The 25,961-nt window shown below is 63.8% G+C and overlaps 2 protein-coding genes and 2 pseudogenes across 4 annotated transcripts; 2 read left to right on the top strand and 2 right to left on the bottom strand.

The window, feature by feature from the left end:
- Positions 1–283: 283 nt before the first annotated feature.
- LOC306958216 (neuronal acetylcholine receptor subunit alpha-10-like) lies at positions 284–1,331 on the bottom strand (the record flags this gene model as incomplete). Its single annotated transcript, XM_079549657.1, has 2 exons — positions 812–1,331; positions 284–741 (listed from the first exon to the last, which is right to left on the bottom strand). Exons 1-2 carry the CDS (start codon positions 1,317–1,319, stop codon positions 284–286), a joined length of 966 nt encoding a protein of 321 aa, XP_079405783.1. The 5' UTR covers positions 1,320–1,331.
- A 6,985-nt stretch (positions 1,332–8,316) lies between these two features.
- LOC306954212 (NAD(P)(+)--arginine ADP-ribosyltransferase 2 pseudogene) lies at positions 8,317–9,264 on the top strand (annotated as a pseudogene). Its single transcript has one exon. The product of its transcript is annotated as an NAD(P)(+)--arginine ADP-ribosyltransferase 2 pseudogene (transcript).
- An 8,711-nt stretch (positions 9,265–17,975) lies between these two features.
- On the top strand, positions 17,976–18,923 carry LOC306954200 (NAD(P)(+)--arginine ADP-ribosyltransferase 2 pseudogene; annotated as a pseudogene). The gene has a single exon. The product of its transcript is annotated as an NAD(P)(+)--arginine ADP-ribosyltransferase 2 pseudogene (transcript).
- A 4,386-nt stretch (positions 18,924–23,309) lies between these two features.
- Positions 23,310–24,357, bottom strand: LOC306949268 (neuronal acetylcholine receptor subunit alpha-10-like; the record flags this gene model as incomplete). Its single annotated transcript, XM_079539122.1, has 2 exons — positions 23,838–24,357; positions 23,310–23,767 (listed from the first exon to the last, which is right to left on the bottom strand). Exons 1-2 carry the CDS (start codon positions 24,343–24,345, stop codon positions 23,310–23,312), a joined length of 966 nt encoding a protein of 321 aa, XP_079395248.1. The 5' UTR covers positions 24,346–24,357.
- Positions 24,358–25,961: the final 1,604 nt, after the last annotated feature.

Below are 25,961 nucleotides of genomic sequence, written 5' to 3'. Positions count from 1 at the left end.
CCCGCTGGGGTCCCACAGCATTTTTTCTTCAAGTCACTCCTCCTTGTTCTATCACTACACCCCCAAAGGGTTCCTGCAGCCTTTTTCTGCTCTCACACATCCATACAGACACCCATGTGTGGACACAAGCACAGCCCCAGGGCAAGGCTCTGCACAGCCCGGGCAGGAGGTGGGACGCAGGGGATGCACTGCCAGCTTTATTCCCTGCAGTGCTGTCCTGGGCACGAGCTCTGTGGGCACCGTGGGGATGGGCTGGCCGGGGGCACCGGACGTGGGGCAGGCGTCAGGCGGCGTTGCCGATCACCAGCACGCTCATGAGGAAGACCATGAGGAAGAAGACCCACATGAAGAAGCGGTCCATCACCTTGGCCACCTTCTTCCACTCGGCGGCGTGGCGCTGGGCGGTGCGGTGCCGTCGGAAGACGCCGGCGATGTACCCCACGCTGCTGAGCACCGCGCGGTGGTGGCAGAGGCAGCGGCTGTGGGGGCACAGCCCCGGCTCCGCGCCCTCTCCGGGGGGGTCCCTCGGCCCCGTCCCCCCCGTCCCCTCTCTCTGGGGGCGGCCGCAGCTCTCGCCCACCTCGCAGACGCAGAGGGCGCGCGCCAAGTGGTGCAGGATGAGGCGACGTGCCCAGGGTGGCACCGGGCGGGCGCCCGGCCCGCAGTGGTGGACGTTCATGATGAAGATGGTCAGAGAGGTGGAGGCGGTGATCATGGTCATGGTGGCGATGTAGTACTTCCCTATGGGGCAAGAGGGGCGATGAGGGGTGCGGGTCTCGGCGCCGGGCGCCGTCGCCCTCCCCTGGCTCACCGATGAGCGGCACGCTCTCCGAGGGCGGCATGCTCTCCGCCACCAGCAGCTGGAACACGGTGAGAGCCAGCAGCACCGTCACCCCCAGAGACACCTTCTCCCCGGAGTCGGCGGGCAGGTAGAATCCCAGCGGTGCCAGGAAGGAGATCATGATGCAGGGCAGCAGCAGGTTGAAGATGTAGAAGGAGGCGCGGCGGCGGAGCAGCAGCGTGTAGGTGACGTCGGGGTAGGGCTCCGAGCAGCAGCCGTAGGTGACCACGTTGCGCGTGGCCGGCATGCCCAGCACCTCCCACTCCACGTTCTCCACAAAGTCGGTCAGGTCGCCCGTGTCCAGGCGGTTGCGGAGGTCGATCTGGTTCCCGTTGTAGGTCCAGGAGCCGAAGGTGAGGTGGCACTGCTGCCCGTCGAAGGGGAAGTAGGAGACGTCCACCTTGCAGGAGCTCTTGGTGATGGCGGGAGCGTCCCACATGATGTGACCGTCGGAGCGCAGCACCACGTTGGTCTCCATGGAGCCACCGAAACGCTCGTTGGCGCTGGGCGGAGGGGCCGGGGGGGGGGGGGGGGGGCTCCCAGGCTCCCAGGTGCTGCTGCTTCCTCCTCCTCTTCCTCTCTCTGCTCCTTCCCCGATCCCTCTCCCAGCACACTGGCAGTGTTGGTCACCCGTGTCCCTCTGGCCACACCGGAACCAGAGCCAGCCCTGAGCCCCAGCCCTGAGCCCCTGCTCTGCCGGCAGCAGCCCCCAGCGCCCTTCACTCCCTGGGGCTGAGCAAGCAGAGCCCCACTCAGGCTTGGATCTCAGAGCCCCACGGAGCCTTCAGTGCCCCTCTGCTCCCACACGGAGCTCATCCTGGAGCTGCTCTGTGTCATACGGGAAAACCAGGCAGCCTTGGTGCACCGCTGCCAACTGCTGCGGGCACTGCTGGACTGTGGGGTCTGCTGGGACCCCCAGGGAGCCTCCAGCACAGGAGCCGCCCAGGATCCATCTGCGTGTATGGATGGATGTCCTTGGTGCCGGCACGTCGCAGCTCCCAGGTGGGAGCATCAGCATGGACAGTGGCGACGCTGCTCGGCCACAGCCGTTCCCCCACCTCCGCAGGTCTTGGCGTCAGGGCCGTGGGCCAGGGCTCCGCTGGGGTCGTGGGCGCAGCCCCGGCCGCTCGGGTCCCCCCGCCGCCGCCCCTCCCCGCTCCGCGCCCCCTGCCCCCCTCCTCCCCCGCGGCCCAAAGCAAAAGGCACCGGGCGTGTCGAGGCAGCGCCGGGAGGGGACGAACAACGGGAGGCGGGGAAGCGGCCGGCAGAGCGCGGAGCGCCGCCAGCCCGGGAGCGCAGCCCGTCCTCGGTGGCCCTCCGTTGGGACGGGGGCGAGCGTCGGAACGGAGAAGGAAGAGAAGCGGAGCTGCTGCGAGGAGATGGAGCGTCCGTGCTGGCGCGGAAGCGGAGGGAGAAACAGCGCTGCTCGTCGGCGCGGGGAGATTTGCTCGTGCTGCCGCGCGGGGACGGACGGCGCTGAGCTCCGAGCGGGGCCGCGACCGCCGCCCGATGGGGCGCAGCCTTTCCCCCAGCGCCAGCCGGCCTGCCGTGGTGCAGCGCCGCGCCGCGTGGAGCCTCTGGGTGCCAGCGGAGAGCAGGGCTCAGAACTGCCGCGAGGGGCTGTGGGGCCGTGAGGGGCTGTGGGGCAGTGACAGCAGCTGCTGGAGAGGGACACAGGCATGGATGTGGACAAAGAAGGACATGGATGTGGACATGGATAATCACAGCATGACAGAATTGTAGGGGTTGCAAGGGACCTCCAGAGATCATCGAGTCCAACCCCCTGCCAAAGCAGGTTCCCTACAGCAGGTCGCACAGGTCGGCATCCAGGCAGGTCTTGAACATCTCCAGAGAAGGAGACTCCACCACCTCCCTGGGCAGCCTGTTCCAGTGCTCCGTCACCTCACTGTACAGAAGTTCTTGTGCACATTGGTGCAGAACTTCCTATGCTGCAGTTTCCGGCCGTTTCCCCTTGTCCTGTCTCCACTCACCACTGAAAAGAGTCCGGCCTCGCCATTCTGCCCCCCACACCTCAGATACTGATAGACCTGGATCAGGTCCCCTCTCAGTCTTCTTTTCTCCAGACTGAACAGACCCAGTTCACTCAGCCTTTCTCCATAGCAGAGATGCTCCAGGCCCCTCCCCATCTTGGGGGCCCTCCGCTGGACTCTTCCCAAGAGCTCCCTGTCTTTTTTGTACTGGGGAGCCCAGAACTGGACGCAGTGCTCCAGATGAGGCCTCAGCAGGGCAGAGCAGAGGGGGAGGATCACCTCCCTCGACCTGCTGGCCACGCTCTGTGCAATGCACCCCAGTAAGCCATTGGCCCTCTTGGCCACAAGGGCACACTGCTGGCTCATGGCCGACCTGTCGTCCACCAGGACACCCAGGTCCCTCTCCGCAGAGCTCCCCACCAGCAGCTCATCCCCCAACCTGTACCGGTGCATGCAATTATTCCTCCCCAGATGCAAGACTCTACACTTGCTTTTGTTAAACCTCATCCGTTTTTTTCTGCCCAGCTCTCAGCCTGTCCAGCTCTCGCTGAATGGCAGCACGGCCTTCAGGCTGTCAGCCAATCCTCCCAACTTCGTATCATCACAAACTTGCTGAGGGTGGCCACCATCCCCTCATCAAGGTCATTGATGAAGATGTTGAACAAGACCGGACCCAGCACAGACCCCTGAGGAACACCGCTGCTTACAGGCCTCCAACCGGACTCTGCACCGCCAACGACGACCCTCTGCGCTCTGCCAGTCAGCCAGTTCTCAACCCACCTCACTGTGCACTCATCCATCCCACACTTGCTCAGCTTTGTTATAAGGATGTCGTGGGGGACAGCATCAAAAGCCTTGCTGAAATCAAGGTAGACTACATCCACTGCTCTCCCCCCATCCACCCAGCCAGAGACAACATCATAGAAGGCCACCAGGTTGGTGGAGCACGACCTCCCCCTGGTGAACCCGTGCTGACTGCTCCTCATCACCTCCTTTTCTCCCAGCTGTCTGGAGATGGCACCCAGCACAGCTGTTCCATCACCTTTCCAGGGACAGAGGTGAGGCTGACTGGCCTATAATTGCCTGGCTCTTCCTTCTTGCCCTTTTTGAAGCCCGCAGTGACGTTGGCTCTCCTCCAGTCTTCAGGCACCTCCCCCGTCCTCCAACACCTCTCAAAGATGACAGAAAGCGGCTCAGCAATCACCTCTGCCAGCTCCCTCAGCTCCCGTGGATGAATCCCATCGGGTCCCATGGATTGGTGAACATTGGTGTTGCCTAGGCGCTCCCGGACCACCTCTGCCCTGACTGCAGGGAGGTCTTCCATTCCCCAGATCCTCTCACTCACCTCCAGGCTCTCGGATTCCCGAGGGGGAGCTTTTTCACTGAAGACAGAAGCAAAGAAGGCATTCAGTATCTCCGCCTTCTCAGCATCCCCCGTCGCCAGCACAGCCCCGTCACTTAGCAGGGGAGCCACATTCTCCCTCGTCTTCCTTTTTCTGTTAACGTACTGAAACAAGCCTTGTTTATTATCCTTTATCCCCTTTGCCAGATTTAATAGCAGACGGGCTTCAGCTTTCCTCGTCGCATCCCTGCAGGCCCTGACAACGTTCCTGTATTCCTCCCAAGTGCTCAGACCCTTTTTCCACATTTCATGGCCTTCTTCTTTCCTTTGAGTTTGTGCACGAGCTCCTTGCTCATCCACACAGCTCTCCTGCCACCCTTTCCCGATTTCTTCCTCACAGGGACGCCGACCCTGAGCTTGGAAGAAGAGCTGCTTAAATGCCCACCAGCTCTCACAGGCCCCCTTGCCTTCCAACACCCACAGGATCGCTCCAAGTAGGTCCTGGAAGAGATCGAAGTCGGCTCTCCTGAAGTCCAGGCTAGCAATCCTACTTTTTGCTTTGCTTCTTCCACTCAGGATCTTGAACTCCACCATCTCGTGGTCACTGCAACCCAAGCTGCCCCCGACCTTTACTTCCCTGACAAGCCCTTCTCTATTAGTGACAATAAGGTCCAGCAGTGCCCCTCTCCTCGTCGGTTCCTCCACCACCTGCATCAGGAAGTTGTCTTCAACACATTGCAGGAACCGTCTGGACCGCGCATGCCTGGCCACATTGCTTTTCCAGCAAATCTCTGCATAATTGAAGTCCCCCCTAAGCACCAGCGCCTGGGATCGTGACGCTGCTTCCAGTTCTTGGGGAAGGCCTCATCAACCTCCTCCTCCTGATCAGGGGGCCTGCAGCACACTCCCACGACAGTGCCAGCCATACCAGCCCGCCCCTTGATTCTCACCCACAAGCTCTCCACTGCTGCACCGCTCTCCCCCAGGTGCAGTTCAATGCATTCTAGCTGCTCTAAGGATGTGGATGTGCCCCAGCCCTGAGCCCCTGCTCTGCCGGCAGCAGCCCCCAGCGCCCTTCACTCCCTGGGGCTGAGCAAGCAGAGCCCCACTCAGGCTTGGATCTCAGAGCCCCACGGAGCCTTCAGCGCCCCTCTGCTCCCACACGGAGCTCATCCTGGAGCTGATGCAGGAAAACCAGGCAGCCTTGGAGCACTGCTGCCAACTGCTGCGGGCACTGCTGGACTGTGGGGTCTGCTGGGACCCCCAGGGAGCCTCCAGCACAGGAGCCCCCCAGGATCCATTTGTGCATACGGATGGATGTCCTTGGTAGTGGGATGTGGCAGCTGCTGAATGGCGTCACAAAGAGAGAGATGGACAATAATAAGGACACGGATGCGGACACAGATGCAGACAGGGATGGGGGAATGAGCAGGGACAGAAATGGGCGCGTAGAAGAGGAAGCTGATGGGAGCGCCCCAAAGGAGCTGGGCCAGAGCGTCCTGATGGAGCCAGGCAGGAGCAGCCACGGGGCAAAGGGCCCCTTCATCTCCTCCGTCTTCTGCTGCTGGACGAGCCCAGTGAAAGCAGCACGAAGCCGCCCCAGGCCCCACTGCTATCCATGCTGTCCCTGGGATCCCTGGTGTCACGGGGTTCACTCGATCGATCTGTGCCTGTGACAGGGGGGCTTTAGGGCCCTGGCCCCCCAGCCGGCCCCACAAAATGGGAAGGGAAAAGGAAAAGGGGCAGGGAGACTGGGCACGAGGAAGGAGGAAAAGAAACTGCGGCAATGACCTGTGGAGGAAACCTTCTTTGACTGACTGTGGTGTGGCAGTGCAAGATAACACAATATTGTACAATGTGATTGACATGGGGACTAAGAAAGCAAAGAAGACAGGAGAGAGAGAGTTCCTGAGACCGAGGCAAACCTGAAGAGCTTGGAATGGCCAGGAAAGCACCTCCAGCACCCACTGCCATCAGTAAGAGACCAACCCCCACGAAGGGCCAGATCCCGTGGCTTCCCTGATGTACAGGGATGGGCACCTGGACTTGGAGCATTTGCACTTCAACTCCCGCAGCTCTGCATGGTGTTATGATGGGGAATTCTGAAAACCAGAACACATAAAGCCATGACAACCGGCTGCATCTTCTTTCTTTCCTTCTCTTCCTCTCCCTCCCTCTCCTCCCTCACGAGCCCTGGCCTGGCACACAAGTGGCCACTCTCATCCCTCACACTCCTGCAGAGCCACAAACAGAGCCAGGGCCAGAGCCAGCCCTGAGCCCCAGCCCTGAGCGCCCCAAAGGAGCTGGACCAGAGCGTCCAGATGGAGGCAGGTGGGATCAGCCCTATGGATCCGTGCAGAAACATCCGTGTGTGGATCCATGGACACCAAGCCGAGTGGTGTGGTTGACGCAGTGGAAGGAAGGGATGCCATCCAGAGGCACTCCAGCAGTCCTGAAGGGGGGGCCTGGCAGAATCTAATGAGGTTCAGCACAGCAAAGTGCAAGGATTGGCATTTGGGCCGGGGAATCCCAGCATCCATACAGACTGGAAGGAGCCGCCCTTGAGAGCAGCCCTGCAGAGAAGGACCTGGGGTCCTGGTGGATGAAAAGCGGAACATGAGCCAGCAGTGTGCATTGCAGCTGGGAAAGCAAACGGGATCCTGGGCTCCAGCAGCAGAGGGGTGGCAGCAGGGACAGGGAGGTGATCGTCCCCCTCTGCTCTGCCCTCGTGAGGCCCCATCTGCAGCACTGCGTCCAGGGCTGGAGCCCCCAGCACAAGAAAGACAGGGAGCTGTTGGAGAGGGTGCAGAGGAGCCACAGAGGTGAGCAGAGGGCTGCAGCACCTCCCTGCAAAGACAGGCTGAGGGAGCTGGGCTTGTTCAGCATGGAGAAGAGAAGCTGCGGGGTGACCTCAGTGCAGCCTGCAGTGCCTGAAGGGAGCCTGCAGACAGGAGGGGAGGCAGCTCTGTGAAAGGGGAGATGGCAGCAGGACAAGGGGAAATGGTTTGGAGTTGAGGCAGAGCAGATGGAGGTTGTTTAACAGGACATGATGATAACGGTGATAGCGCAGTGCAAAGAAATGTCTTTGCTCTCACAGCCTCTGCTCAGGTCTGCTGCTATCTCAGCCCTCTGGAACGAGACCCAGCAGCAGTAGCACTGCTGTGCTTTAAGCCAGCAGCAGCTCTGCAGCACTCGGCTGTTTGCTCACTGCCGCACTGTGGGTTTGCGGTGAGCATTGATGCAGACAGAAGTGTGAAAAGTGCCCAGGTGAGAGGGACAGTTTGGTGAGAAAAAGATGACAAAGGAAATAAGATGTGTGACGCAGAAAGAAACACCTCAGCAGATGCTGCTGGGGGGGCACAGCCCGTCCCCCAGGGCCAAGTGCCCAGCTCACAGCACGGCGCCCTGTGCTGCAGGATCTGCCTTGGGCCTTTGGAGCAGCCGGCCCGGCTCTGTGCCCTGCAGCTCCTGCTGCAGCCCAGACTCCCCGCAGGCAGAGCAGCCCTTACGTTGTCGGAAGCCCCGCTCGCCCCAAACACAACACGCGGCACCCGACCGGCTCCTAGGAAGTCCATCAGCTCCATCCCACCCAGCCCAGCTCAGCGGGTCCAGCGCCAGCTGCCGGGAGCCCCTCTGCACCGAGGGCTGCGGAGCCAGAGCCGCTCATCTCAGCGCCCGTGGGACCGCGAACCACACGTGCACCAAGGCCAGGGGGATGGCTCAACACGGACATTTCCTGGGGGAAGTCCTCGCAACCACTTGGCCACAACCGGGCAGTTTGGGGTGCTTGCGGGTGAGTTACGCAGGGCACGCGGGCTGGGGCTGCTCTACAGAGTCGGAGCCCAGCTCCGGGTGTCCTGCAGCTGCATCACGCCGTGGGTCCTGCCTGAAGCAGAGCAAAGGTAACAGCGTGCTGCAGCTCCAGGGCTGCTCCCGGCTGCTGGGCTGCGCTGGGGAACCTTCTTGTCTGCAGCAGGGAACGGCAGCCGTGGGCCGGAGGCCGGGGGCAGCGGGGGGGGGGGGCAGAGCCCAGCAGGCCTGGATGGGACGCAGGCTGGGGTGCTTCTCTGTGCTGTCAGGGGGGGTCCGTTGGGTCCTGAGGTCCCCGCGATGCATCTGCTCCGCTTCTCCCTGCAGCCCCCGCCGCCGCTCCCCGCAGCCAGCTCCCACTCATGGAGCTCCTCGCCCTGTGCTGGGTGCTGCTGGCCGGCACCTTGCTCAGCACGTCGGCCGCCAGCAGCGCCCTGCATGACGGAGACCTCGACCCCACGGAGATAGAGATGGACATGGCCCCCGACTCCTTCGATGACCAATACGACGGCTGTGAGGACAGCATGTGGGAAGAGCTACAGGAGGTGAACCGTTCAGAGTTCGGCACGAATGCCAAGTATGCAGGCACCTGGAGGAAGGCAGCTGCGGAATGGCAGAAGTGCTGTGGCTGCCACACTCAGTGCCCACAGCTGAGTCAGGATCAGGCCATCGCCGTGCTGGCGTACAGTGCTGCAGGTGCGATGTACAACAGGTTCAACGCAGCCACACGTCAGGGCGGACTCTCCCACCAGCACTACATGCAGTCGTATCACTTCAAGACGCTGCACTTCCTCCTGACCCAGGCGCTGCAGGCTCTGCGAAGATGCAATCCCAACCAATGTTACAACGTCTACCGCGGCGTGCGGGGCATCCGCTTCACAGCCGAAAAAGGCAAAACTGTGCGCTTCGGCCAGTTCACCTCCACCTCCCTAAACAAGAGTGCTGCAGAGGCGTTTGGGAAAGATACTTTCTTTGAGATCCAGACCTGCCATGGTGCCCCCATCAATCCATTCTCCTTCTACCCCCGGGAGGATGAAGTCCTCATCCCACCCTTTGAAGTCTTTGAGGTCACCGACTTCTCCACCGACGATGGCAGAAACCAAATCAAACTCGTCTCTAAAGAGACGGAGAGCAACTACAACTGTGAGCTTCTAAATGACCAGGGTGGGCAGTGGGGTCGGGGCCACCAGGAGGTGGGGCTGGGGCTCAGCCGTGGGCCGGCTCTGCCCCCCCTGCCCTGCCCCAAACGTGCCAGAGGGGGATGGGGGCACAGAGGGTGACCCCATGCCAGCAGCTCTGGAAGGAAGGGGACGGGGAGCGTGGAGGCGAAGGGAACATCTCAGTTTGTGGGGAGTGGGGAGCTGGGGAGGTGGGGAGGTGGGGAGATGGGGCTGGGGGGTGGGGAGATGGGAAGCTGGAGCAGCTTAGAGCTCTGCGAAGCTGCGGGGCTGTGCAGGGGCAGGGCAGCAGCAGAACCCAAGGGTGGGGATGGGGAGAGACGTGCGCCCAAGGGCCGGCGGCGTGCAGAACTGTGCTGCTCCGTGCGTGTGCCGGAGCCAGGCTGCGCCTCATCCCACAGCTGGTGCCCTCTTCTTCTTTCTCGCATTAAACCTCGAGCATCAGCACGTCGGTGCCGTGTGTGTGGCAGGGCTGCGTTCCGGTCCCGGCGGGACCTGGGAGCGTGTGGGGACCCGGGTCTGCCCGCGATTGAGGCGGCCGCGTGGGCCCCGGGCTGTGGGGCGGCTCAACCCGCAGTGCTGCCCCGATCCCGCTGCGCGGTGCTGAGCGCTGCGGGCCCCAATGCCGTGCGGCCGAGGACGGGTCCGGAGGTGTCGCAGCCGAGGCCCTTCGCTGGGCACCACGAGGGCTTCCGGGCCCCAACCCACAACAGCGCAGACCGCTTTCGGAGAGGATGACTCGCGCTTTTCACGCCTTGCGGAGAAGGCTGCTTCCTGCGGGGCCGGCCGCGCTCTGCACGGCTCCTCCGCCGCTGGGCTCTGCCCCTCACGCCGCCTCGAGCCCTGCAGCTCTCCGTGCTCAGCTCCCCAGCCCCCTCCCACAGCCCGCCGCGCTCCCCAGCACCGGCCGCATCCTGGAGCCGAGAGCCCCGCAGCCCCCGGGCCGGCTGGTGGCGAGGGGCTGCGGGCTGTGCCGACGCAGTGCAGCGTGGCACCGCGCACAGAGCCGCCCCGTGCCCGTGCAGGCTGTCCCGATGCATCCCTCGTGCGCCTGCAGCTGCCTGCCTGCACGGCTCTGCCGCTCGCAGCTCGCCTCCGTGCCCGGCCGTGGCTGCAGGGACCGGCACGGCATCGGGCACCCGCCGGCCTGGCGCCAGCACGGGGTCTGCCGTGACCCCGCCGAGGCCGGAGCCCCTTCGCCTGCGCCGAGACCCCAGAACGCGGCCAGAGCCCTAAACGAGCACCCAGCAATTAGCGCTGCCAGGAGCTCTGCGGGCGCTTCTGATGGTCGGCGCAGAGCTGCTACCTGCGCCGCCCCGCTCTCGGGGCTCTTCTCATCTGCGGGAAGGAGAAGGGCTGGGCTCGGCAGCAGGGATGGGGGTGGCAGCAGCGCCCCGCTCCCGCCCCGCTGTCCCTGGCGATGTCCCCCCGCAGCGCCCCCCCAGCTCTGCTGTCCCTGTCCCGCTGCTGTTCCCGCTGTCCCCACTGCTGCGCGGCGCTGCCCAGCAGGCGCCGGGGGCCCTGCAAGCGGAGCCGCCGAACAGGACAGGGGCCGAAGCAGAAGTGCCTGCTTGCTTTCTGCTTGCTTTCATTCTGCGCACTCTGGAGGTGCTGCGGTGAGGCCGCGGCCCTCTGCTGTCCTGCAGGAGCAAAGCCCCAGTGCGGGGCAATTCCTGCAGCCCGGGAGCTCCAGGGCCAGCAGGCGGGGAGGGGCTGCGGGGTGGGTTTCTGAGAGCCCGGTCCCCGTGTGCCACAGCTGGGGGCCTGCAGGAGCTCAGCTGGCAGTGCCAAGAGCAGAGCGGGCCACGTTCCTCCTGCGCAAGCGACGGAGCATCACCGGAGCACCACGAGTGGAGGAGCATCGCTGTGATCATGGAGAGCCCCACTGGCATCCCTGGGCTCCCAGGTGCTGCTGCTTCCACCTTCCCTTCCTCTCTCTGCTCCTTCCCCGATCCCTCTCCCGGCACACTGGCAGTGTTGGTCACCCGTGTCCCTCTGACCACACTGGAGACAGAGCCAGCCCTGTGCCCCAGCCCGGAGCCCCTGCTCTGCCGGCAGCAGCCCCCAGCCCCCTTCACTCCCTGGGGCTGAGCAAGCAGAGCCCCACTCAGGCTTGGATCTCAGAGCCCCACGGAGCCTTCACCGCCCCACTGCTCCCACACGGAGCTCATCCTGGAGCTGCTCTGTGTCATACGGGAAAACCAGGCAGCCTTGGTGCACCGCTGCCAACTGCTGCGGGCACTGCTGGGGCGCTGGGGTCTGCTGGGACCCCCAGGGAGCCTCCAGCACAGGAGCCGCCCAGGATCCATCTGCGTGTATGGATGGATGTCCTTGGTGCCGGCACGTCGCAGCTCCCAGGTGGGAGCATCAGCATGGACAGTGGCGACGCTGCTCGGCCACAGCCGTTCCCCCACCTCCGCAGGTCTTGGCGTCAGGGCCGTGGGCCAGGGCTCCGCTGGGGTCGTGGGCGCAGCCCCGGCCGCTCGGGTCCCCCCGCCGCCGCCCCTCCCCGCTCCGCGCCCCCTGCCCCCCTCCTCCCCCGCGGCCCAAAGCAAAAGGCACCGGGCGTGTCGAGGCAGCGCCGGGAGGGGACGAACAACGGGAGGCGGGGAAGCGGCCGGCCGAGCGCGGAGCGCCGCCAGCCCGGGAGCGCAGCCCGTCCTCGGTGGCCCTCCGTTGGGACGGGGGCGAGCGTCGGAACGGAGAAGGAAGAGAGGCGGAGCTGCTGCGAGGAGATGGAGCGTCCGTGCTGGCGCGGAAGCGGAGGGAGAAACAGCGCTGCTCGTCGGCGCGGGGAGATTTGCTCGTGCTGCCGCGCGGGGACGGACGGCGCTGAGCTCCGAGCGGGGCCGCGACCGCCGCCCGATGGGGCGCAGCCTTTCCCCCAGCGCCAGCCGGCCTGCCGTGGTGCAGCGCCGCGCCGCGTGGAGCCTCTGGGTGCCAGCGGAGAGCAGGGCTCAGAACTGCCGCGAGGGGCTGTGGGGCCGTGAGGGGCTGTGGGGCAGTGACAGCAGCTGCTGGAGAGGGACACAGGCATGGATGTGGACAAAGAAGGACATGGATGTGGACATGGATAATCACAGCATGACAGAATTGTAGGGGTTGCAAGGGACCTCCGGAGATCATCGAGTCCAACCCCCTGCCAAAGCAGGTTCCCTACCCCAGGTCGCACAGGTCGGCATCCAGGCAGGTCTGGAACATCTCCAGAGAAGGAGACTCCACCACCTCCCTGGCAGCCTGTTCCAGTGCTCCGTCACCTCACTGTACAGAAGTTCTTGTGCACATTGGTGCAGAACTTCCTATGCTGCAGTTTCCGGCCGTTTCCCCTTGTCCTGTCTCCACTCACCACTGAAAACAGTCCGGCCTCGCCATTCTGCCCCCCCCACACCTCAGATACTGATAGACCTGGATCAGGTCCCCTCTCAGTCTTCTTTTCTCCAGACTGAACAGACCCAGTTCACTCAGCCTTTCTCCATAGCAGAGATGCTCCAGGCCCCTCCCCATCTTGGTGGCCCTCCGCTGGACTCTTCCCGAGAGCTCCCTGTCTGTTTTGTGCTGGGGAGCCCAGAACTGGACGCAGTGCTCCAGATGAGGCCTCAGCAGGGCAGAGCAGAGGGGGAGGATCGCCTCCCTCGACCTGCTGGCCACGCTCTGTGCAATGCACCCCAGTAAGCCATTGGCCCTCTTGGCCACAAGGGCACACTGCTGGCTCATGGCCGACCTGTCGTCCACCAGGACACCCAGGTCCCTCTCCGCAGAGCTCCCCTCCAGCAGCTCATCCCCCAACCTGTACCGGTGCATGCAATTATTCCTCCCCAGATGCAAGACTCTACACTTGCTTTTGTTAAACCTCATCCGTTTTTTTCTGCCCAGCTCTCAGCCTGTCCAGCTCTCGCTGAATGGCAGCACGGCCTTCAGGCTGTCAGCCAATCCTCCCAACTTCGTATCATCACAAACTTGCTGAGGGTGGCCACCATCCCCTCATCAAGGCCATTGATGAAGACGTTGAACAAGACCGGACCCAGCACAGACCCCTGAGGAACACCGCTGCTTACAGGCCTCCAACCGGACTCTGCACCGCCAACGACGACCCTCTGCGCTCTGCCAGTCAGCCAGTTCTCAACCCACCTCACTGTGCACTCATCCATCCCACACTTGCTCAGCTTTGTTATAAGGATGTCGTGGGGGACAGCATCAAAAGCCTTGCTGAAATCAAGGTAGACTACATCCACTGCTCTCCCCCCATCCACCCAGCCAGAGACAACATCACAGAAGGCCACCAGGTTGGTGGAGCACGACCTCCCCCTGGTGAACCCGTGCTGACTGCTCCTCATCACCTCCTTTTCTCCCAGCTGTCTGGAGATGGCACCCTGCACAGCTGTTCCATCACCTTTCCAGGGACAGAGGTGAGGCTGACTGGCCTATAATTGCCTGGCTCTTCCTTCTCGCACTTTTTGAAGCCCGCAGTGACGTTGGCTCTCCTCCAGTCTTCAGGCACCTCCCCCGTCCTCCAACACCTCTCAAAGATGACAGAAAGCGGCTCAGCAATCACCTCTGCCAGCTCCCTCAGCTCCCGTGGATGAATCCCATCGGGTCCCATGGATTGGTGAACATTGGTGTTGCCTAGGCGCTCCCGGACCACCTCTGCCCTGACTGCAGGGAGGTCTTCCATTCCCCAGATCCTCTCACTCACCTCCAGGCTCTCGGATTCCCGAGGGGGAGCTTTTTCACTGAAGACAGAAGCAAAGAAGGCATTCAGTATCTCCGCCTTCTCAGCATCCCCCGTCGCCAGCACAGCCCCGTCACTTAGCAGGGGAGCCACATTCTCCCTCGTCTTCCTTTTACTGTTAACGTACTTAAACAAGCCTTGTTTATTATCCTTTATCCCCTTCGCCAGATTTAATAGCAGACGGGCTTCAGCTTTCCTCGTCGCATCCCTGCAGGCCCTGACAACGTTCCTGTATTCCTCCCAAGTGCTCAGACCCTTTTTCCACATTTCATGGCCTTCTTCTTTCCTTTGAGTTTGTGCACGAGCTCCTTGCTCATCCACACAGCTCTCCTGCCACCCTTTCCCGATTTCTTCCTCACAGGGACGCCGACCCTGAGCTTGGAAGAAGAGCTGCTTAAATGCCCACCAGCTCTCACAGGCCCCCTTGCCTTCCAACACCCACAGGATCGCTCCAAGTAGGTCCTGGAAGAGATCGAAGTCGGCTCTCCTGAAGTCCAGGCTAGCAATCCTACTTTTTGCTTTGCTTCTTCCACTCAGGATCTTGAACTCCACCATCTCGTGGTCACTGCAACCCAAGCTGCCCCCGACCTTTACTTCCCTGACAAGCCCTTCTCTATTAGTGACAATAAGGTCCAGCAGTGCCCCTCTCCTCGTCGGTTCCTCCACCACCTGCATCAGGAAGTTGTCTTCAACACATTGCAGGAACCGTCTGGACCGCGCATGCCTGGCCACATTGCTTTTCCAGCAAATCTCTGCATAATTGAAGTCCCCCCTAAGCACCAGCGCCTGGGATCGTGACGCTGCTTCCAGTTCTTGGGGAAGGTCTCATCAACCTCCTCCTCCTGATCAGGGGGCCTGCAGCACACTCCCACGACAGTGCCAGCCATACCAGCCCACCCCTTGATTCTCACCCACAAGCTCTCCACTGCTGCACCGCTCTCCCCCAGGTGCAGTTCAATGCATTCTAGCTGCTCTAAGGATGTGGATGTGGCCCAGCCCGGAGCCCCTGCTCTGCCGGCAGCAGCCCCCAGCGCCCTTCACTCCCTGGGGCTGAGCAAGCAGAGCCCCACTCAGGCTTGGATCTCAGAGCCCCACGGAGCCTTCAGCGCCCCTCTGCTCCCACACGGAGCTCATCCTGGAGCTGATGCAGGAAAACCAGGCAGCCTTGGAGCACTGCTGCCAACTGCTGCGGGCACTGCTGGACTGTGGGGTCTGCTGGGACCCCCAGGGAGCCTCCAGCACAGGAGCCCCCCAGGATCCATTTGTGCATACGGATGGATGTCCTTGGTAGTGGGATGTGGCAGCTGCTGAATGGCGTCACAAAGAGAGAGATGGACAATAATAAGGACACGGATGCAGACAGGGATGGGGGAATGAGCAGGGACAGAAATGGGCGCGTAGAAGAGGAAGCTGATGGGAGCGCCCCAAAGGAGCTGGGCCTGATGGAGCCAGGCAGGAGCAGCCACGGGGCAAAGGGCCCCTTCATCTCCTCCGTCTTCTGCTGCTGGACGAGCCCAGTGAAAGCAGCACGAAGCCGCCCCAGGCCCCACTGCTATCCATGCTGTCCCTGGGATCCCTGGTGTCACGGGGTTCACTCGATCGATCTGTGCCTGTGACAGGGGGGCTTTAGGGCCCTGGCCCCCCAGCCGGCCCCACAAAATGGGAAGGGAAAAGGAAAAGGGGCAGGGAGATGGGAGCTGGGCACGAGGAAGGAGGAAAAGAAACTGCGGCAATGACCTGTGGAGGAAACCTTCTTTGACTGACTGTGGTGTGGCAGTGCAAGATAACACAATACTGTACAATGTGATTGACATGGGGACTAAGAAAGCAAAGAAGACAGGAGAGAGAGAGTTCCTGAGACCGAGGCAAACCTGAAGAGCTTGGAACGGCCAGGAAAGCACCTCCAGCACCCACTGCCATCAGTAAGAGACCAACCCCCACGAAGGGCCAGATCCCGTGGCTTCCCTGATGTACAGGGATGGGCACCTGGACTTGGAGCATTTGCACTTCAACTCCCGCAGCTCTGCATGGTGTTATGATGGGGAATTCTGAAAACCAGAACACATAAAGCCATGACAACCGGCTGCATCTTCTTTCTTTCCTTCTCTTCCTCTCCCTCCCTCTCCTCCCTCACGAGCCCTGGCCTGGCACACAAGTGGCCACTCTCATCCCTCAGACTCCTGCAGAGCCACAAACAGAGCCAGGGCCAGAGCCAGCCCTGAGCCCCAGCCCTGAGCGCCCCAAAGGAGCTGGACCAGAGCGTCCAGATGGAGGCAGGTGGGATCAGCCCTATGGATCCGTGCAGAAACATCCGTGTGGATCCATGGACACCAAGCCGAGTGGTGTGGTTGACGCAGTGGAAGGAAGGGATGCCATCCAGAGGCACTCCAACAGTCCTGAAGGGGGGGCCTGGCAGAATCTAATGAGGTTCAGCACAGCAAAGTGCAAGGATTGGCATTTGGGCCGGGGAATCCCAGCATCCATACAGACTGGAAGGAGCCGCCCTTGAGAGCAGCCCTGCAGAGAAGGACCTGGGGTCCTGGTGGATGAAAAGCGGAACATGAGCCAGCAGTGTGCATTGCAGCTGGGAAAGCAAACGGGATCCTGGGCTCCAGCAGCAGAGGGGTGGCAGCAGGGACAGGGAGGTGATCGTCCCCCTCTGCTCTGCCCTCGTGAGGCCCCATCTGCAGCACTGCGTCCAGGGCTGGAGCCCCCAGCACAAGAAAGACAGGGAGCTGTTGGAGAGGGTGCAGAGGAGCCACAGAGATGAGCAGAGGGCTGCAGCACCTCCCTGCAAAGACAGGCTGAGGGAGCTGGGCTTGTTCAGCATGGAGAAGAGAAGCTGCGGGGTGACCTCAGTGCAGCCTGCAGTGCCTGAAGGGAGCCTGCAGACAGGAGGGGAGTCAGCTCTGTGAAAGGGGAGATGGCAGCAGGACAAGGGGAAATGGTTTGGAGTTGAGGCAGAGCAGATGGAGGTTGTTTAACAGGACATGATGATAACGGTGATAGCGCAGTGCAAAGAAATGTCTTTGCTCTCACAGCCTCTGCTCAGGTCTGCTGCTATCTCAGCCCTCTGGAACGAGACCCAGCAGCAGTAGCACTGCTGTGCTTTAAGCCAGCAGCAGCTCTGCAGCACTCGGCTGTTTGCTCACTGCCGCACTGTGGGTTTGCGGTGAGCATTGATGCAGACAGAAGTGTGAAAAGTGCCCAGGTGAGAGGGACAGTTTGGTGAGAAAAAGATGACAAAGGAAATAAGATGTGTGACGCAGAAAGAAACACCTCAGCAGATGCTGCTGGGGGGGCACAGCCCGTCCCCCAGGGCCAAGTGCCCAGCTCACAGCACGGCGCCCTGTGCTGCAGGATCTGCCTTGGGCCTTTGGAGCAGCCGGCCCGGCTCTGTGCCCTGCAGCTCCTGCTGCAGCCCAGACTCCCCGCAGGCAGAGCAGCCCTTACGTTGTCGGAAGCCCCGCTCGCCCCAAACACAACACGCGGCACCCGACCGGCTCCTAGGAAGTCCATCAGCTCCATCCCACCCAGCCCAGCTCAGCGGGTCCAGCGCCAGCTGCCGGGAGCCCCTCTGCACCGAGGGCTGCGGAGCCAGAGCCGCTCATCTCAGCGCCCGTGGGACCGCGAACCACACGTGCACCAAGGCCAGGGGGATGGCTCAACACGGACATTTCCTGGGGGAAGTCCTCGCAACCACTTGGCCACAACCGGGCAGTTTGGGGTGCTTGCGGGTGAGTTACGCAGGGCACGCGGGCTGGGGCTGCTCTACAAAGTCGGAGCCCAGCTCCGGCTGTCCTGCAGCTGCATCACGCCGTGGGTCCTGCCTGAAGCAGAGCAAAGGTAACAGCGTGCTGCAGCTCCAGGGCTGCTCCCGGCTGCTGGGCTGCGCTGGGGAACCTTCTTGTCTGCAGCAGGGAATGGTAGCCGTGGGCCGGAGGCCGGGGGCAGCGGGGGGGGGGCAGAGCCCAGCAGCCCTGGATGGGACGCAGGCTGGGGTGCTTCTCTGTGCTGTCAGGGGGGGTCCGGAGGGTCCTGAGGTCCCTGCGATGCATCTGCTCCGCTTCTCCCTGCAGCCCCCGCCGCCGCTCCCCGCAGCCAGCTCCCACTCATGGAGCTCCTCGCCCTGTGCTGGGTGCTGCTGGCCGGCACCTTGCTCAGCACGTCGGCCGCCAGCAGCGCCCTGCATGACGGAGACCTCGACCCCACGGAGATAGAGATGGACGTGGCCCCCGACTCCTTCGATGACCAATACGACGGCTGTGAGGACAGCATGTGGGAAGAGCTACAGGAGGTGAACCGTTCAGAGTTCGGCACGAATGCCAAGTATGCAGGCACCTGGAGGAAGGCAGCTGCGGAATGGCAGAAGCGCTGTGGCTGCCACACTCAGTGCCCACAGCTGAGTCAGGATCAGGCCATCGCCGTGCTGGCGTACAGTGCTGCAGGTGCGATGTACAAGAGGTTCAACGCAGCCACACGTCAGGGCGGACTCTCCCACCAGCACTACATGCAGTCGTATCACTTCAAGACGCTGCACTTCCTCCTGACCCAGGCGCTGCAGGCTCTGCGAAGATCCAATCCCAACCAATGTTACAACGTCTACCGCGGCGTGCGGGGCATCCGCTTCACAGCCGAAAAAGGCAAAACTGTGCGCTTCGGCCAGTTCACCTCCACCTCCCTAAACAAGAGTGCTGCAGAGGCGTTTGGGAAAGATACTTTCTTTGAGATCAAGACCTGCCATGGTGCCCCCATCAATCCGTTCTCCTTCTACCCCTCTCAGGATGAAGTCCTCATCCCACCCTTTGAAGTCTTTGAGGTCACCGACTTCTCCACCGACGATGGCAGAAACCAAATCAAACTCGTCTCTAAAGAGACGGAGAGCAACTACAACTGTGAGCTTCTAAATGACCAGGGTGGGCAGTGGGGTCGGGGCCACCACGAGGTGGGGCTGGGGCTCAGCCGTGGGCCGGCTCTGCCCCCCCTGCCCTGCCCCAAACGTGCCAGACGGGGATGGGGGCACAGAGGGTGACCCCATGCCAGCAGCTCTGGAAGGAAGGGGACGGGGAGCGTGGAGGCGAAGGGAACATCTCAGTTTGTGGGGAGTGGGGACCTGGGGAGCTGGGGAGCTGGGGAGGTGGGGAGCTGGGGCTGGGGGGTGGGGAGATGGGAAGCTGGAGCAGCTTAGAGCTCTGCGAAGCTGTGCAGGGGCAGGGCAGCAGCAGAACCCAAGGGTGGGGATGGGGAGAGACGTGCGCCCAAGGGCCGGCGGCGTGCAGAACTGTGCTGCTCCGTGCGTGTGCCGGAGCCAGGCTGCGCCTCATCCCACAGCTGGTGCCCTCTTCTTCTTTCTCGCATTAAACCTCGAGCATCAGCACGTCGGTGCCGTGTGTGTGGCAGGGCTGCGTTCCGGTCCCGGCGGGACCTGGGAGCGTGTGGGGACCCGGGTCTGCCCGCGATTGAGGCGGCCGCGTGGGCCCCGGGCTGTGGGGCGGCTCAACCCGCAGTGCTGCCCCGATCCCGCTGCGCGGTGCTGAGCGCTGCGGGCCCCAATGCCGTGCGGCCGAGGACGGGTCCGGAGGTGTCGCAGCCGAGGCCCTTCGCTGGGCACCACGAGGGCTTCCGGGCCCCAACCCACAACAGCGCAGACCGCTTTCGGAGAGGATGACTCGCGCTTTTCACGCCTTGCGGAGAAGGCTGCTTCCTGCGGGGCCGGCCGCGCTCTGCACGGCTCCTCCGCCGCTGGGCTCTGCCCCTCACGCCGCCTCGAGCCCTGCAGCTCTCCGTGCGCAGCTCCCCAGCCCCCTCCCACAGCCCGCCGCGCTCCCCAGCACCGGCCGCATCCTGGAGCCGAGAGCCCCGCAGCCCCCGGGCCGGCTGGTGGCGAGGGGCTGCGGGCTGTGCCGACGCGGTGCAGCGTGGCACCGCGCACAGAGCCGCCCCGTGCCCGTGCAGGCTGTCCCGATGCATCCCTCGTGCGCCTGCAGCTGCCTGCCTGCACGGCTCTGCCGCTCGCAGCTCGCCTCCGTGCCCGGCCGTGGCTGCAGGGACCGGCACGGCATCGGGCACCCGCCGGCGTGGCGCCAGCACGGGGTCTGCCGTGACCCCGCCGAGGCCGGAGCCCCTTCGCCTGCGCCGAGACCCCAGAACGCGGCCAGAGCCCTAAACGAGCACCCAGCAATTAGCGCTGCCAGGAGCTCTGCGGGCGCTTCTGATGGTCGGCGCAGAGCTGCTACCTGCGCCGCCCCGCTCTCGGGGCTCTTCTCATCTGCGGGAAGGAGAAGGGCTGGGCTCGGCAGCAGGGATGGGGGTGGCAGCAGCGCCCCGCTCCCGCCCCGCTGTCCCTGGCGATGTCCCCCCGCAGCGCCCCCCCAGCTCTGCTGTCCCTGTCCCGCTGCTGTTCCCGCTGTCCCCACTGCTGCGCGGCGCTGCCCAGCAGGCGCCGGGGGCCCTGCAAGCGGAGCCGCCGAACAGGACAGGGGCCGAAGCAGAAGTGCCTGCTTGCTTTCTGCTTGCTTTCATTCTGCGCACTCTGGAGGTGCTGCGGTGAGGCCGCGGCCCTCTGCTGTCCTGCAGGAGCAAAGCCCCAGTGCGGGGCAATTCCTGCAGCCCGGGAGCTCCAGGGCCAGCAGGCGGGGAGGGGCTGCGGGGTGGGTTTCTGAGAGCCCGGTCCCCGTGTGCCACAGCTGGGGGCCTGCAGGAGCTCAGCTGGCAGTGCCAAGAGCAGAGCGGGCCACGTTCCTCCTGCGCAAGCGACGGAGCATCACCGGAGCACCACGAGTGGAGGAGCATCGCTGTGATCATGGAGAGCCCCACTGGCATCCCTGGTCCCCCAGTTGCTGCTGCTTCCTCCTCCTCTTCCTCTCTCTGCTCCTTCCTGGATCCCTCTCCCGGCACACTGGCAGTGTTGGTCACCCGTGTCCCTCTGACCACACTGGAGCCAGAGCCAGCCCTGTGCCCCAGCCTGGAGCCCCTGCTCTGCCGGCAGCAGCCCCCAGCCCCCTTCACTCCCTGGGGCTGAGCAAGCAGAGCCCCACTCAGGCTTGGATCTCAGAGCCCCACGGAGCCTTCAGCGCCCCTCTGCTCCCACACGGAGCTCATCCTGGAGCTGATGCAGGAAAACCAGGCAGCCTTGGTGCACCGCTGCCAACTGCTGCAGGCACTGCTGGGGCGCTGGGGTCTGCTGGGACCCCCAGGGAGCCTCCAGCACAGGAGCCGCCCAGGATCCATCTGCGTGTATGGATGGATGTCCTTGGTGCCGGCACGTCGCAGCTCCCAGGTGGGAGCATCAGCATGGACAGTGGCGACGCTGCTCGGCCACAGCCGTTCCCCCACCTCTGCAGGTCTTGGCGTCAGGGCCGTGGGCCAGGGCTCCGCTGGGGTCGTGGGCGCAGCCCCGGCCGCTCGGGTCCCCCCGCCGCCGCCCCTCCCCGCTCCGCGCCCCCTGCCGCCCTCCTCCCCCGCGGCCCAAAGCAAAAGGCACCGGGCGTGTCGAGGCAGCGCCGGGAGGGGACGAACAACGGGAGGCGGGGAAGCGGCCGGCAGAGCGCGGAGCGCCGCCAGCCCGGGAGCGCAGCCCGTCCTCGGTGGCCCTCCGTTGGGACGGGGGCGAGCGTCGGAACGGAGAAGGAAGAGAAGCGGAGCTGCTGCGAGGAGATGGAGCGTCCGTGCTGGCGCGGAAGCGGAGGGAGAAACAGCGCTGCTCGTCGGCGCGGGGAGATTTGCTCGTGCTGCCGCGCGGGGACGGACGGCGCTGAGCTCCGAGCGGGGCCGCGACCGCCGCCCGATGGGGCGCAGCCTTTCCCCCAGCGCCAGCCGGCCTGCCGTGGTGCAGCGCCGCGCCGCGTGGAGCCTCTGGGTGCCGTCGGAGAGCAGGGCTCAGAACTGCCGCGAGGGGCTGTGGGGCCGTGAGGGGCTGTAGGGCAATGACAGGCTGTAGGGCCATGAGGAGCTGTAGGGCCATGAGGAGCCCTAAGAGGCTGTAGGGCCATGAGGAGCTGTGGGGCCCCGAGGAGCCATGAGAGGCTGTAGGGCCATGAACCTCCGCCCCACCTCTGCTGCTCTGGGTCGAACACCCCCATGGACCCCAGCTGCGCCTCCCCCATTTGGCCCTCCAGACCCTTCCCCATCTCCGCAGCCCTCCTCTGTCCTGTCCCACACTCTGTGCAGGTGCAGAACTCGGCGCTGCTCCTGTTGAGCTTCGTGCAGCTGGCGATTAAGTGACTTGATGTCATTACTTGATAATAATGATGACAGTGCAGCGCAAAGAAGTGTCTTTGCTCTCACAGCCTCTGCTCAGATCTGCTGCTATCTCAGCCCTCTGGAACCCGCACTGAGCAGCAGTAGCACTGCTGTGCTTTAAGCCTGCAGCAGCTCTGCAGCACTTGGCCGTTTGCTCCCTGCCCCATGGTGGGGTTGTGGAGAGCATTGATGCAGACAGAAGCGTGAGAACTGGTCAGTTGAGAGAGATCCTGCTGGAGTGGGAGGGGGCGACTGGGACCCCAGGGAGCAGCCGAGGAACCCCCAGCCCAGGAGCCCCCTGGGATCCATGTGCACACACAGATGCATGTCCTTGGTACTGGGAGGTGGCAGCTGCTGGAGAGGGACACAGGCATGGATGTGGACATGGATAAGGATGTGGATGTGCCCCAGCCCTGAGCCCCTGCTCTGCCGGCAGCAGCCCCCAGCCCCCTTCACTCCCTGGGGCTGAGCAAGCAGAGCCCCACTCAGGCTTGGATCTCAGAGCCCCACGGAGCCTTCAGTGCCCCACTGCTCCCACACGGAGCTCATCCTGGAGCTGATGCAGGAAAACCAGGCAGCCTTGGAGCGCCGCTGCCAACTGCTGCGGGCACTGCTGGACTGTGGGGTCTGCTGGGACCCCTAGGGTGCCCCCAGCACAGGAGAGCCCTCAGGATCAATTTGCACATACAGATGAATGTCCTTGGTACTGGGATGTGGCAGCTACTGGAGAGGGACATGGACACAGATATGGACATAGATAAGAGCATGGAGGTGAACACAGGGACATGAGCATGGACACAGATGGGCGCAAACGCACTGAAGCTGATGGCAGTGCCGCAAAGGAGCTGGGCCACAGCGACCTGACGGAGCCAGGCAGGAGCAGCCCTACAGGGTCCCGCTGGGGTCCCACAGCATTTTTTCTTCAAGTCGCTCCTGCTTGTTCTATCACTACACCCCCAAAGGGTTCCTGCAGCCTTGTTCTGCTCTCACACATCCGTACAGACACCCATGCGTAGACACGAGCACAGCCCCAGGGCAAGGCTCTGCACAGCCCGGGCAGGAGGTGGGACGCAGGGGATGCACTGCCAGCTTTATTCCCTGCAGTGCTGTCCTGGGCACGAGCTCTGTGGGCACCGTGGGGATGGGCTGGCCGGGGGCACCGGACGTGGGGCAGGCGTCAGGCGGCGTTGCCGATCACCAGCACGCTCATGAGGAAGACCATGAGGAAGAAGACCCACATGAAGAAGCGGTCCATCACCTTGGCCACCTTCTTCCACTCGGCGGCGTGGCGCTGGGAGGTGCGGTGCCGTCGGAAGACGCCGGCGATGTACCCCACGCTGCTGAGCACCGCGCGGTGGTGGCAGAGGCAGCGGCTGTGGGGGCACAGCCCCGGCTCCGCGCCCTCTCCGGGGGGGTCCCTCGGCCCCGTCCCCCCCGTCCCCTCTCTCTGGGGGCGGCCGCAGCTCTCGCCCACCTCGCAGACGCAGAGGGCGCGCGCCAAGTGGTGCAGGATGAGGCGACGTGCCCAGGGTGGCACCGGGCGGGCGCCCGGCCCGCAGTGGTGGACGTTCATGATGAAGATGGTCAGAGAGGTGGAGGCGGTGATCATGGTCATGGTGGCGATGTAGTACTTCCCTATGGGGCAAGAGGGGCGATGAGGGGTGCGGGTCTCGGCGCCGGGCGCCGTCGCCCTCCCCTGGCTCACCGATGAGCGGCACGCTCTCCGAGGGCGGCATGCTCTCCGCCACCAGCAGCTGGAACACGGTGAGAGCCAGCAGCACCGTCACCCCCAGAGACACCTTCTCCCCGGAGTCGGCGGGCAGGTAGAATCCCAGCGGTGCCAGGAAGGAGATCATGATGCAGGGCAGCAGCAGGTTGAAGATGTAGAAGGAGGCGCGGCGGCGGAGCAGCAGCGTGTAGGTGACGTCGGGGTAGGGCTCCGAGCAGCAGCCGTAGGTGACCACGTTGCGCGTGGCCGGCATGCCCAGCACCTCCCACTCCACGTTCTCCACAAAGTCGGTCAGGTCGCCCGTGTCCAGGCGGTTGCGGAGGTCGATCTGGTTCCCGTTGTAGGTCCAGGAGCCGAAGGTGAGGTGGCACTGCTGCCCGTCGAAGGGGAAGTAGGAGACGTCCACCTTGCAGGAGCTCTTGGTGATGGCGGGAGCGTCCCACATGATGTGACCGTCAGAGCGCAGCACCACGTTGGTCTCCATGGAGCCACCGAAACGCTCGTTGGCGCTGGGCGGAGGGGCCAGGGGGAGGGGGGGGGGGGGGCTCCCAGGCTCCCAGGTGCTGCTGCTTCCTCCTCCTCTTCCTCTCTCTGCTCCTTCCCCGATCCCTCTCCCGGCACACTGGCAGTGTTGGTCACCCGTGTCCCTCTGACCACACTGGAGCCAGAGCCAGCCCTGAGCCCCAGCCCTGAGCCCCTGCTCTGCCGGCAGCAGCCCCCAGCGCCCTTCACTCCCTGGGGCTGAGCAAGCAGAGCCCCACTCAGGCTTGGATCTCAGAGCCCCACGGAGCCTTCAGTGCCCCTCTGCTCCCACACGGAGCTCATCCTGGAGCTGCTCTGTGTCATACGGGAAAACCAGGCAGCCTTGGTGCACCGCTGCCAACTGCTGCGGGCACTGCTGGACTGTGGGGTCTGCTGGGACCCCCAGGGAGCCTCCAGCACAGGAGCCGCCCAGGATCCATCTGCGTGTATGGATGGATGTCCTTGGTGCCGGCACGTCGCAGCTCCCAGGTGGGAGCATCAGCATGGACAGTGGCGACGCTGCTCGGCCACAGCCGTTCCCCCACCTCTGCAGGTCTTGGCGTCAGGGCCGTGGGCCAGGGCTCCGCTGGGGTCGTGGGCGCAGCCCCGGCCGCTCGGGTCCCCCCGCCGCCGCCCCTCCCCGCTCCGCGCCCCCTGCCGCCCTCCTCCCCCGCGGCCCAAAGCAAAAGGCACCGGGCGTGTCGAGGCAGCGCCGGGAGGGGACGAACAACGGGAGGCGGGGAAGCGGCCGGCCGAGCGCGGAGCGCCGCCAGCCCGGGAGCGCAGCCCGTCCTCGGTGGCCCTGCGTTGGGACGGGGGCGAGCATCGGAACGGAGAAGGAAGAGAGGCGGAGCTGCTGCGAGGAGATGGAGCGTCCGTGCTGGCGCGGAAGCGGAGGGAGAAACAGCGCTGCTCGTCGGCGCGGGGAGATTTGCTCGTGCTGCCGCGCGGGGACGGACGGCGCTGAGCTCCGAGCGGGGCCGCGACCGCCGCCCGATGGGGCGCAGCCTTTCCCCCAGCGCCAGCCGGCCTGCCGTGGTGCAGCGCCGCGCCGCGTGGAGCCTCTGGGTGCCGTCGGAGAGCAGGGCTCAGAACTGCCGCGAGGGGCTGTGGGGCCGTGAGGGGCTGTAGGGCAGTGACAGCAGCTGCTGGAGAGGGACACAGGCATGGATGTGGACAAAGAAGGACATGGATGTGGACATGGATAATCACAGCATGACAGAATTGTAGGGGTTGGAAGGGACCTCCAGAGATCATCGAGTCCAACCCCCTGCCAAAGCAGGTTCCCTACAGCAGGTCGCACAGGTCGGCATCCAGGCAGGTCTGGAACATCTCCAGAGAAGGAGACTCCACCACCTCCCTGGCAGCCTGTTCCAGTGCTCCGTCACCTCACTGTACAGAAGTTCTTGTGCACATTGGTGCAGAACTTCCTATGCTGCAGTTTCCGGCCGTTTCCCCTTGTCCTGTCTCCACTCACCACTGAAAACAGTCCGGCCTCGCCATTCTGCCCCCCACACCTCAGATACTGATAGACCTGGATCAGGTCCCCTCTCAGTCTTCTTTTCTCCAGACTGAACA

The sequence above is a fragment of the Tetrao urogallus genome (genome assembly GCF_951394365.1).
Source record: "Tetrao urogallus genome assembly, chromosome: 1".
Lineage (NCBI taxonomy): Eukaryota > Metazoa > Chordata > Aves > Galliformes > Phasianidae > Tetrao > Tetrao urogallus.
This window is presented reverse-complemented; position numbering and strand designations above follow the sequence as displayed.